Source organism: Cryptomeria japonica, chromosome 7 (assembly GCF_030272615.1).
Source record: "Cryptomeria japonica chromosome 7, Sugi_1.0, whole genome shotgun sequence".
In the NCBI taxonomy this organism is placed as follows: Eukaryota; Viridiplantae; Streptophyta; class Pinopsida; order Cupressales; family Cupressaceae; genus Cryptomeria; species Cryptomeria japonica.
The window spans coordinates 120,781,866-120,794,404 of NC_081411.1; the positions used below are offsets into that span (position 1 = coordinate 120,781,866).

At 34.8% G+C, this 12,539-nt stretch overlaps 2 protein-coding genes across 2 annotated transcripts; both read right to left on the minus strand.

Moving 5' to 3' along the window:
• Window positions 1-7,313: 7,313 nt before the first annotated feature.
• LOC131045437 (disease resistance protein RPV1-like) lies at window positions 7,314-9,389 on the minus strand. Its single transcript, XM_057979020.1, has 3 exons — window positions 8,835-9,389; window positions 8,383-8,631; window positions 7,314-8,270 (listed from the first exon to the last, which is right to left on the minus strand). Exons 1-3 carry the CDS (start codon window positions 9,387-9,389, stop codon window positions 7,314-7,316), a joined length of 1,761 nt encoding a protein of 586 aa, XP_057835003.1.
• Window position 9,390: 1 nt separating this feature from the next.
• On the minus strand, window positions 9,391-10,938 carry LOC131045438 (TMV resistance protein N-like). The gene is made up of 3 exons (XM_057979021.1): window positions 10,839-10,938; window positions 10,085-10,679; window positions 9,391-9,943 (listed from the first exon to the last, which is right to left on the minus strand). Exons 1-3 carry the CDS (start codon window positions 10,936-10,938, stop codon window positions 9,391-9,393), a joined length of 1,248 nt encoding a protein of 415 aa, XP_057835004.1.
• Between the last annotated feature and the right edge of the window lie 1,601 nt (window positions 10,939-12,539).

The following is a 12,539-nucleotide window of genomic DNA, read 5'->3' on the forward strand; positions in this document are numbered from 1 at the left end:
CATTTGTAATTCAAGAGGTAAAAGGCCCCAACTATTTCAAATTAGCATATCAAGATGGTTTTGTTCTTCCCCTGACATATAATGGGCAGGATTTGAAGTTATACCAGTTGTAAACAAGAGTCCCTCGTGTGTCTTGTACATAAGTTTTGGTTTGTTTAGTTTGTTGTTTCTATTCCATTTTTGTGTTGTTTTGGTCTTTTTTTTAATAAGGCTTGTTTGTGAAACCAAAGATCCTAGGATTCATGTATAGGTCCCTTGTCGTCCTAGTCCCCAGTCAGAGCCAATGTTAGCATCCCCTCAATTTTTCATTAAACTTCAAACTCGGTGATTTCTTTTGGCGTTTCTTTTTCTTCCAACCTTTGTTTCCTTCCTTTGAACCTAAGTCCTTGAACCTTTTCATAGTTCAAGGTTCAAGGTTCAACGAGATTCTCTTCATGGCTTTGTATTATGATGAGGCAGGCACTATGTTGTAATATGTATTGAAATTGAACCGTTGAACCTTGTTGGTTCAAGGTTCAAAGTTCGGAGTTGGTCATGCGTCGATTTCATCTTCACTCATTAATTGTTATTTGTCTCGTTGTGAAGTTGGTGTTTTGTGTTGTTATGTGTTATTCCTCATGTTTGAACTTGAAACTTTGAACCTCTCAATTCTTGGTTCAAGGTTCAAAGTCTGAATTCTTAAAAGACTGAAAAGTCCTATGCAGAATTAATGCATACATCATCAAGAAAGGTGGCGACGGGAAAAGAGAATATTCTAGGATTTTCAAAAAGGTTAGTTTCTAAAAATCATGACAAGTAATTATGATGAAGCATGAGTCATGCGATGAAGTGATCTGAACATTAAATGCATGTTGACTATATGTCAAATCAGGCGATAGCTCGCATGAACTTCCTTAATTCATACATCTTGCTAAGTTTTAAGTATAATTTTGTCTATCATTGTTGCAAAAGCCAGCAGTTGTCTCTAGAATTTTCTTCAGTTGTAATGCAAGCGGGAGAAATTGAAGGTATTTTGTTTGTGCCTAAAAGATTTCCAAGAATTTGCAATTGAAACTAGGTTACTTTCAGTCATTCCCTCTTCTGTTGTGTTTTCTTAATTCAAGAAATTAGTTGTTGTTTGTTCTCCTTTGTTGTGCATAAGTTCATTGTGTCCCTAGAAATTTCTTGTTTAAATGAGAGGCACCATAATGAGGCCCACCTTGCCCAAAATAGGCCATAGTTCTTTCCTGATTAGTTCACTCCAAGAAATGGGAGATACTTCACTAGCTCTAGTGGACCTCTCCGATTTTCGAGAGAGAGAGCCAAAATTTGAGTTCCAAATTCAATGATGGAAAGAATAGTGAAGAGTGGGTTGGTTGAAGCCTCTGCATTCCCCATTGCTGCACCATTCCCAGATTTGGTACTAGAATGCATGAATAGGTATGATGCAGAGTGTAGATGCATCAGGAGTGTCAATGGTGAAGTGTTGTTAAAAATTGATAGAGAAACTATAATGGCAGCCATGGGTATACCTCATAAAGAGCCATATGAGGACTGGACTATCCACACATCATATTCATTCTTCTTGGAGAAGAAGAGAACTTGTAGAAGTGTGATTGCAAGAAATTGGCTGCTAAAAATTCAAAAAGGGGGGTCTAGATTGCCGAGGCCGTTTACCAGAGAACACTTTATAGCGAAGGTGCGGGACATTGTCATTCTTTTGAATAGATTAAAAGGGAATACTCATACCTTCTATTGGGAGGACTGGATGTACTTGTATATCCAAGTCATGTTGAATGGGAGCGCTTAACTGGATTGGGGGCAAGTAATTGCAGAAAGATTGCATGAAAGTCTGAATAGGTTTGCATGAATGACTAGCTTCTTTATGTCATCCTATTTCATTTATATGCTCTCATGTACCCGAGATTGGAATGGGTTGCATCATGAACCCTGGATTGATGGGATAAAGGTATATGAATATTATCCTCACCTATAGGAGCAGAAATATGCAAATATTTTTATGAGGTGGAATGACATCTTCGCAAGGAGATTGGTTCATGAGTTACATGAGAACATAAATAAGAGATTGACAATAGAGGCCATGGAATTAATCAATATTTATGGTAGCTATTTTATTCAATTTCCCCAGTTTACTTACATTTGAGTTGGCGGTTTCCAAGGTGAACCTTTAAGGTTGCCTGAATTTGTATTAGATAGTTATGTTATAATTGAAGTTTGTCGTCAACTGGCACACATTGACAAAAATAGTGGAGGGAAGTCTTTAGTGATATTTATTGTAGAACTTCACCATTATAGATGTGCATCTCTTTTAGACGCATTGAACCTTGAACTTGAATTTTATAAGTTCAAGCTTCAACCATATGTTGTCAGATACAAGTTTGATAGCCAAGCATTTGCTAGAGAAAATTTAAAAATGGACAGCGATTTTCAGCATGAACCTCAATTGGAGGATTATTTGGAAAATTGTGTTGATGAGTTCGAAGTTCGGAGAAGGCTATGGTCAAGGTTCACAATTCAATAAATTGTCACAATGGGCCTATCCATCAATGTTTCTGGGGTGCGAGAAGAAGGAGACGAAGAAGTAGTCGACCCTGAGTTTGATGAAAATATATAGGGACATCCTATTACAGAAATTGATTGGAGTAGAAAAGGAGATGATAGCATTCAATACGAAACCTTTATTTTAATCAGAAGAACTGAGAAATGCTTGAAGGATCGTCGTTTCAAGCAAAAATCTATTCCTACACTTAAGGATAAGAAAGTTCATCGAACTTGTGTGGCTTCCCAAACATCTCTCCCTTCTTCTAATGTTGTTGTTGATATTGCAGGTGAAAGGAAACAAAGGGTGGAGAAGACTAAAAACACAGGTCTAGGAGAGTCTTCCACAGGTTTAGCTTCCACCTATGTTACTAGATCACACATCAGGAATAGTAATCAGAAAACCTTGGCAAGTTTGCTATGAGTGGACTTAGATTATAAAGAAGAGATTCATGAAACAATGGATGCTCAAGTGAAAGATCAACCTTCCCTAGATGCAACAGATAGTGGAAAAGAAATCATGCCACCTGAAGCTTTCGAGAATACTATGACCATTGTCACCAATAATCAGCAATCACCATTGCCAAAGGAAATATCCACCACTCCTAAGTGGCTGAGTACCTCACTTACCAAAAAGAGGAACGTTATCCCTATTTCGATCCCAATGGAAGATATGGTTAGAAAATGCTTGAGTAGGACTAAAAAGTCCAAAAGACTCAAAATAGAAACCAGGATCGATGTGGATGAACAGATGGGACACTAGGTGGCAGAGGTAGCTAGACCTTCGACAGATAAAGAAATTGGGAATATTATCGAGAAATATTTTATCATTGAAAGAATAGATCTAGGGAAAACTTCTCGGGCCGCTGATGTAAAACACTTGGAATCTTCAACTAGAAGGATTCTCACAAGAACGTGGAAGGATGAGAAGGATAAAAGTGAGATGAAACAAATTATAATTCAGATGGCCCAGTATATTAATGCTATCTAGAACCTGAATCCTCTGCCTCTCTCCAAGATTCCTTATCATTTGACCCAAAATCACCTTTGAATCAGAAGTTATTTGATCAGGTTCAAAGGAGCCGAATGATCACAGATGTTTTAAGCTAGTGGCTTGAATCAATTGCACAACAAAGGACAAGTTATATCTTTGATTTGGTCAAAGTGTTTGAGAATGCAGAATCCATTGGGAAACAGATAGAGACATAGATGGTTGCCTGGGAAAAAGAAAAGAATAAATGTTTAGCTATGTTGAGGCAGATGAGAGACACACAAAGATATGGGATAATGAACTTCCTCACTGAGAAGATGGTGCGTAGTCTAGATGACAACATACTCTTTGTTTGGGAAAAAAACATTGAGTGGAGGAACTCAATCATTCAGTAAGGATGTGAATAATCCCTCAATCTTTTAAAAGAATTGAAAGAGTTGAGTGACACTATGCAAAAAAACATGAAATGCATAGATCTTCAACTCTTAAAGAAGGATAAGCAAGTGCTTGAGGATTCCTCACTAATGATTCAGGCCTTCAAAGGTCGTATACAATAGGTTCAAGAAGAAAAGTCCTTAATAATTAAGGACTTCTCAAAGGTTGCAAGGGTTGAATCTGTGTTGGCTATCTGTTTTGATCATTTGGAGATGCATAAGAATAAAGTCCTTTAGTTAGGTAAAAAGAAGGAAGTATGGAAGCAACAGATTTATACATAGGCCTCTCGCATTATCAGCACATCTTAAGCTTCTAAACAACTCACCTAGAATGGCGAAACAATTAGAGTACTCCTAGATCACAAGATAGGCAGGCTAAAGCCACATCAGCTACTGGGGCTTGATCGTGCTTTCCTTGCTTGCAGCTCATGCCACGTTTTTAGCTTAGTTACTGCTTTTTTAGTTTTATGAATCTAGACTTCTTTAAATTTTGGGATAGAGTTAATTGTTTAACTCTAGTTTTATATGTAACAAACTATCATACCCTAGAGGCTATTTATATTGTTGGATAAGCCTTTCTAAAGGTCCAAATTTTTTTTTTTTGGAGGAACAGATTTGATTTCATTGAATTTCTCAGAACTGATATTTTTGGTATTTGAATGAAAATGCTATTTTGATGCAATCTTTAAAATCCATGTGTTTAAAGGATTAGTGATCTCTGTTGGGATATATGCTGATACATAAAATATATCATTTCATTTACCAGTTCTAATTGTGTTTGTGGATTCATTGATTTTATCATTTATAAGTAATTTTCATTGTTGTTTGAATGACAATGATCCCCCTTGCCCTATGAGGCATGAGTGAGAATTGATTGGTATTTACACTACATTGAGTTTACTTTATTTCGAGTTTGTTGAATGAACTTACGTGAAAGTAGAAGTCTATGAGCTCTACACTTGAAAATAGATCTTTGCAACATTCTTTTGTGTTGATGAAAAGTGTATCCATTTCTTAATTGACTACATAAAAATTCATTGTAAATCTCATGAGGATCTGCCCTCTAATGCAGAGGATGAACCTTAATTTGGTTCACCCAACTGTTGGTTCATTTGTTTCTTTCATAAAGGGTGTACATGAGTCAATATTGTAATATACATATATAAATTAAAGAAAGGACAAATTTGTTAACCAACACTAATGAAAATCATACACCAATTCAATTATGACATGCCTTCTCAAATATATTGACGTGTGTTCAAAGATATGACCTTAACAATAAACATCACTAGAAATGGCTCTATCTACATGCTGGCCACTCTATGAATTGTCTTCAGAATATGGTACATATACCTTTCTTGGCCAATACATGACAATTTATACAACCAAATTCATGGTAGAAAAGGATGCATAAGTCTTTTAACTAATATTTTGATAATTGTTAAATTACGTTAAATTCACTTATCATTACAATAATAAGAAAAAATACAAATATAAAAATATTAATACTGAATATAACTATAAAATATGTATTTTAAACATTCAATAATAAACATTTATTTTCTACTAATTAGACATAAACATCATTTCAATTAGTAATTTAACTAGAAAGTTCAAATACTGCAAATTTTTAATTTTTTTAAAAAATAATTAAAATATATATTATTTAAATAATAATAAATTGATCTTTCCATACCCTATGGTGGGAGCACTAGAAAATGGGAACCATTTCATCCTCTAGGTGGAAAGCATTTTGTTTAATCTTATAAATGGTCATTAAAATGTAGGAGGAATATCAAATTAGTGCCTTTGCCTATTTAGTAATGTTGACACAAATGGCTCAAATCGCACACACTAAGCTTACTCTTTAAAGCTTAAAAGTGTTAAACACTCAGAGTTAACTAACGTTCTCTAGACATTTTTGTTGCTATTCAAATTGAAGGCATTAGCAGTATGATTTTAATTCAATTTAATTTCACCTCCCATAACATACCCTTTTTTGCCCTTTGCCAAAAATGACAATTTCTTTTCATAAATCCATAGTTTTTCTATAAGCTTACGATTTTTACACTAATCAAGGATATTTGAATTGTAACAACCACAAATAATGCATTAATAAGCACTCCATTTTAAGCAACAGGTTCTTAGTAAAAGAAAGTTGGGGGTCATTTTAAACAACCAATTTAACTAGAAATTTTGTAATAAAAAGTTTATGAATTCGTGAGAACATCAAACATGACAATTTTTAACATTATGGATATGAAATATTTTATTGAAATTGAGTTATAAAATATTTTTAATTCTAAAGGAGGATCTTGAACAAGGCATAAGAGATAACTTAGATTGTGAGTTCGTGCATGGTCAATTGTATTCGATAGTATAATACATGGGTTCTCCTCACTTAATCTATTTGATCTTGGATGCAAAGTTTTTCTATATATTGTGGTTCTAGAAAATAAATTAATAAAATAATGTTGTAAATATTTTTTTTATAATAAAAGTATTATAAAATTTTATTAAAAGTTATATTAAAAAATCGAAAAAACTATATTATTTTCAAGTTTATTGTGATATATAATTGAATTTTATTTTTTAAGTAGTCAACCAATATAAAAGTCGAACAAACCTTTTAATATTGTGTTCTATAAAAGTTCCCTCATATAGACAGAAAATTTAGCCATAATAAAATAGAAACAAAGTGATAATTTTCTTGATCGTGCTTTATTGAACATGTGCAAACGCTGGTCTCTGCAGACTATTTTCGAAGGACCTTTTAAAACAAGTTGAAATTGTCTCAATTTTAGATAGGTGAATACCAATAAATTATGGCATAAATCTCTACATAAATGCACCTAGTCTTAAATCGTACATACTAAGCATCATATTAAGTCTACAAAATGTTAGGCAACTTTAAGTGTTTAACACTCTTAAGTCTAAAACTCAAATCTTAATGTGTATGATTTAAGCTGTCCACATAAATGCTAGCCAACTATTCGAACAGTGCCTAACATTTTGTAAAAGGCCTCAACAAGTTTTGCTTCTTCCCCTCCCACTACCATTGCTCATCTATACCAAAAAATTATAAAAATAAATAAATAGATATTTTTTTTGATTTCGATTGGAAGTATTTAGCAACCACATATTTAGAAATTTGTCTAAGCACCGCTATATGTATGTATGTCCCCTTTTCAAAATAATCTGCAGACACTGTTGTATCTCCATTCTGTAGGGACATTCCTGTACATAGTGTTTGTTACATAACTATCTGTTAATATCATGAAAAGTTCATTATAATAATTATTTTGAAGGTATAATCTGATTCAATTACCTTCATAGGCTGAACAGATCTTTCAATCTACAAGACAACACTTCAAACATCCTGAACATCGAGAAGGAAACTCTCTAACCCCTGAATCTTTAATCTCTATAGTCAGAAATTTGAGGTCCCAAATGCACTGAGGTATATATCTCAATTTCTTGCAATTATAAATAAGGAAAGATTCCAAGCAGGATAAGTTTCCGAGAGAGGCAGGTAAGCTTGTCAACAGCGGGCAATCAACAAAAAGAAAGGTCAAGCAGGACAAGTTTCCAAGAGAAGTTGGTAAGTCTGTTAACAGCGAGCACTTAATACGAAGACTGGCCAAGGACGACAAGTTTCCAAGGGAAATTGGCAAGCTTGTCGACTGTGAGCTCTGAATATGAAGGTCGGTCAAGCAGGACAAGTTTCCAAGAGAAGTTGGCAGACTTGTCAAGAGGTTGCCACCAATTGATAGCGTATTCAAATTGCGGAGTAAACCAATGTCATTTGGCAAATACATTAAACTGCTTTTCTCTGCAATGATACTTTTCAATGACAGCTGACTTGAAATTTGAGAAGGGAACTCTTCTACTTCGTCACAAGAAAGGAGATTTAATTTTTCCAGCTTCCTTATGCTCTCTAGCATATCTGACCTGAGCTTGAGCTCCTCGCAACCACTTAGATCCAAACTTTCCAAATTTATCAGATGCTTAAAAGACACTGGCAGTTTCCTCAGCTCTGTCAACTCAAACAAAAATATGTGACGCAGATTTGTCAAGTCTCCAAAGCGAACCGGTAGCGAAGACAGCTGATCAAAACAATATAAGGCCAAGTAATCCAGGGATTGTAGATCACAAATCTCTTCTGGCAGAGTGCTAATGGGACAGCTCGGATGCTGGCCAAAGTGGATTATTATTTTTTTCAAATGCTTAAGACGACCTATCGAAGAGGGAATCCTTTGCAACCTGTTGAAACGGATATCCAGCTCTATCAACATATTTTTATCAAGCTTTGAACATTTAATTCAGAAGCGTTTATTTAAAACAAACACAAAGCAATAAACTTAGGTCCACATTGTCTCCCCAGAGCTCTTCTAAGTTTCCCGAATCACTATGTAATACAGATAGACTTGATAATGGAAACCATGAAGGAATATTCCTATGGGGAATCCTATTCCACTGAAGCCACACAGGGTCTTCTAAGAGTGAGGCAATTTCTTCAGTAAGTTCATTTCCTTTAACTAAAAGAATCTCTGAGATAAGGGGAGATCTGAGCCGTTTAAGCCCTGTCCTCGATGTTCCCACGAACGTGTCCATAAAACTATGCGAATCAAAAATTTCAAAGTCTCTCCCCCTAATCGGCGTTCTTACCTGAACGGAAAAATCATCAATATAAAATATTGAAAATAAATTTAACTCATTTATAGAAGGTTTGTAGACAGGCATACTAAGTTTCACTTTCCTTGCATCCATTGCAATTAAATACTGTACCCAATGTGTTCTCCATGACGCTAATTAAATAAATAATTCAAGCTATCAATTGCTTTTACATGTGAGAGTGTGGGAATATTAACCTCACCTCTGAATTTTTCCTGAATGTCGAGAATCTGCTGCGGAGACCAATAACGACATGGCAAGTGTGTAGCTGAGATCTCTCTCCCCATATCACGAACATGATTGTGCATCCATATGTGCTCTATCCCATCGATATCGTCGTAAATCAGCTCCACGAGACACTTATTCACAAGTGTTTCCAAACCATGCAGACCACTCCAACCGGATCCATCCCACACAGAAATGGCCACACTTGGCTCCTTTCTAATGAGAAAACAAGCTACAGCCAAGAACATCTCTTGCTCTTCCTTATCCAGCGCATCAAAGCTTACTTGTAGCCTTTTTATGATGTTGGAAGGCAATATTCTTGATATTTTGTTTAGTTGAGAGTGCCAGTAATCTTTAGAACTCTTTCCATGTAACTGTCCACCTAAGACCTTAAGAGACAGGGGTAGTCCATTGCAAGCTTTTAAGAAGCCTTTAACAAGAATTTCAAATCCAGAGAGTGGAAAGGGTTGCAAAAATGCGTGCCAACAGAAAAGCTGCATTGCTTGCAAGTCATTCAATCCAGGCATTTTATATATGGAATAGATATCCCATGACGTAATTAAGGACTCCCAACTCCCTTGTGGTGACAATCACAAGACTACCAGATCCAAGGTTGTTGAGATTTGGTAGTAGAGCATTTAGCTGGTCTATGTGACTTATATCATCTAAAATAATGAGAGCACGAACATATCTCAAAAGATTCGACAAAACTCTTTTTCCATCTTCCACATTGTCGAATGACAAATCAGAGATACCGAGGTCCTGGAGAAGTTTTTTCTGCTTCTTGTGCAAATCATTTTGGGCTGCTGAGCGGACTTCAAAATTAAAACTGCTCCTTTCAAAAGACGGGCATTTCCTATTGAACAGCTCTTTTGCCAAACTGGTTTTGCCTCTACCTCCCATGCCCACAATCCCCTCGATTTTTACATTGTGGTGCTTCTGGGCAGGTTGGAGTGCATTTCTCTCAAAGTTATCTACAGCCTCATCCATTCCAACAGGATGCTTGGCCACCTCGAGTGGAACTCTTTTCATGGCTTTCAATACACAATTCACAACATTCTTCAATACCCTCCCCTCATCCCTAAACATTTGCAAAAGAAAATAAAATAAATACCCAAAGGGAAAAATAATTCCTCATTGAACTGTAATAATGAAGAAAGAATGTAAAGATGTCTTAGATGTAATATTTGATTAGAGGGGAGACAGAGTATTTAATGCTTACCTGCTATCATCATTTATCATATAGCCCGAGAGTAAAGAAACGTACTTGAGCGCTTTCATCCACTCCTCAAGCTTATGTGAGGTGTATCTACCCTTCTCTTGATGTTGAAAGAATGCATCAGCATAAACTCCTTTCATTTGAATAACCCATCTGAGGTCGGAGGGATCAACATAATAAAAAATGGGAATGATTTTTGTGCCAGTTTTGAGCATGAAGGATAGCTCAGCCAAACACCAGGGGGATTGGGCATAGTTAAGAGAAAAAATGGCAATATGAAGAGATGCATGAGCTATTGCTGCTTGTATCTCCACTGGTATGACATCGCCGGCCTCAAGCACTTCTACATCGAGAAATGCCCGCAATCCCAACAGATGAAGTGTATGATAGATTGTGCTGGCAAGTTTGTGTTTCACATCGACTCCCCGATGGTTAATAAAAACGTCGCATGCAAGCGATGAACCAGATGAAGATGCATAGCTTGGTGCAACTTGATCAAAAGCATTTCCAATCTCCATCTGATTGAATTCGGAGGAAAGGATGAGCTTGGAACAGTTGGAGCAAACGTGAAGCTGTGCAGAAAGGGGAGACTCTATATCTGAATTTATAGAAATACAGCTAGAGTTTTATGCAGGAAATCACGTGGAAGGATTGCGATTAGATGAACAAAACGCGTTATATGTTCGCCAACTATTACCGACAAATTTATGGACTATATAGAACAATAAATTTGAATTATTTCTGAAATATAATTAACTTCTATCTAAGATTCGATTAAAATAGTCCGCTGAGGTTAAATATGTTACATCATACGCGCTTCGGCCGTGACTTTCGAAGCAGTCTACATGGCGTACCATTCTATGCTATCGTTTATAATATCTAAGGAGCGTAATTTTCTATGCTATCGTTTATAAATATTACCGTTTATAATATCTAAGGAATGTGATTTCCTATGCCATCTTTTATAGTATCTAACGAACGTAATTTTCTATGGACTTTCACATTTCTCTTTTCTCTTTTTTAAGAGTCCTCTTCTTTGGAGTAATATTCAATTCAACTTTTGTAATAATAATAATAATAATAACATTACGAAAAAGTAATTTTTGAATGTTATATTTTATAAAATTAAAAAAAATAGTTTTGAAAAAATTAATATTTGATGTTTATTCTATATTGTACTTAAAGAACATAATATTTTACATTATTTTTATTAATATTTACTAAAGTATCTTTAATTTCGATTAGTTACAATTAAATTATGACAATTCAATTAAAGGAAACAATCTTTTCACATCCTAGTTTGCACAATTAAAGATCACCAAAATTAATTCATACAAAGTATTATAAGTTAAGGTAATTGATTAGAGGTCTAATTGTTCTTTAAATATATTCAAAGGATTGATAAATGGCATAGGTTTGAGACAACTGCAAGAAAGTAGCATATGAGAATACATTAATATATGCAAATTTAATGCATCATGTACAACTTTAAATATAAAATGATGGAGATTGGGGTGAGTGCATAATTTGGGAGATAAAATGCCTTTTCTGAGGATGAAAAAATAAGTATTAAAAATGAAGTATAAAATAAGTGGCGTTATAAACTGCAAAGATTTGGTTGTGGTCTTTAAAAAAATAGAAATTGATAATAAAAGAGAAAGGGAAGGAAATGAATGGATGTAAGGAAGTGGTGTGGAGAATGAAAACAATTGTTTTAAAAAATTAACAGATAATAACAACAACAACAAAAAAAAATAAGTTGTTAGAAAGTGGGAAATTAAAAGGAAAAAAACATAGAAATCACTCTTTGCAGTAGAGAAAGGAAAAAATAAGGGTACCAAATATAGTGAAGTGTGCATGGAATAGGCATCATCCATATATAGATTTTAGAGGAGTGGGAATAAATCTCTATTCTAAGTTGGGTGAATATAGTATGAGATTTCATTTTTATGTGAAGATGCTACAGATTTTGTAATAGTTAAATAATTATTTATTTTTATACCAATTCATAGCTTTGAATTTTTCTAAATAGATGCCTATTTATAGATAGGAAACCATGCATTTTCCTTTTGCATGACGACACATTAAGCACACGTGCCAATACATAACTTTGAATTGATCCATTTAAGCCCAAGTACCGAGGCAATGTTTTGAAGTCGGTTTAAATATATCGGTTACCACTAGATTTCCTAATGTTTTGGTAGGACTACCTGCTAATTTTTTAATTTAAGATAAGCAATATGCATATTATTCTATATTTATTAATAAAATGTCTTCAACTTTGTCATAGCCTTGCATTGAAGCCTACTCGCGTACATATGGCAACGTTGAATTGCTGTCATGTGCAAAGGATGGAGGGAAATGCATTCTTGTGTCCACTTATCTTCCTCAACACTAGATGGAAGTCTTGCATCATCTTCTCTCAGTTTCAATACAGTACTTTGTGTTTCTGACATTA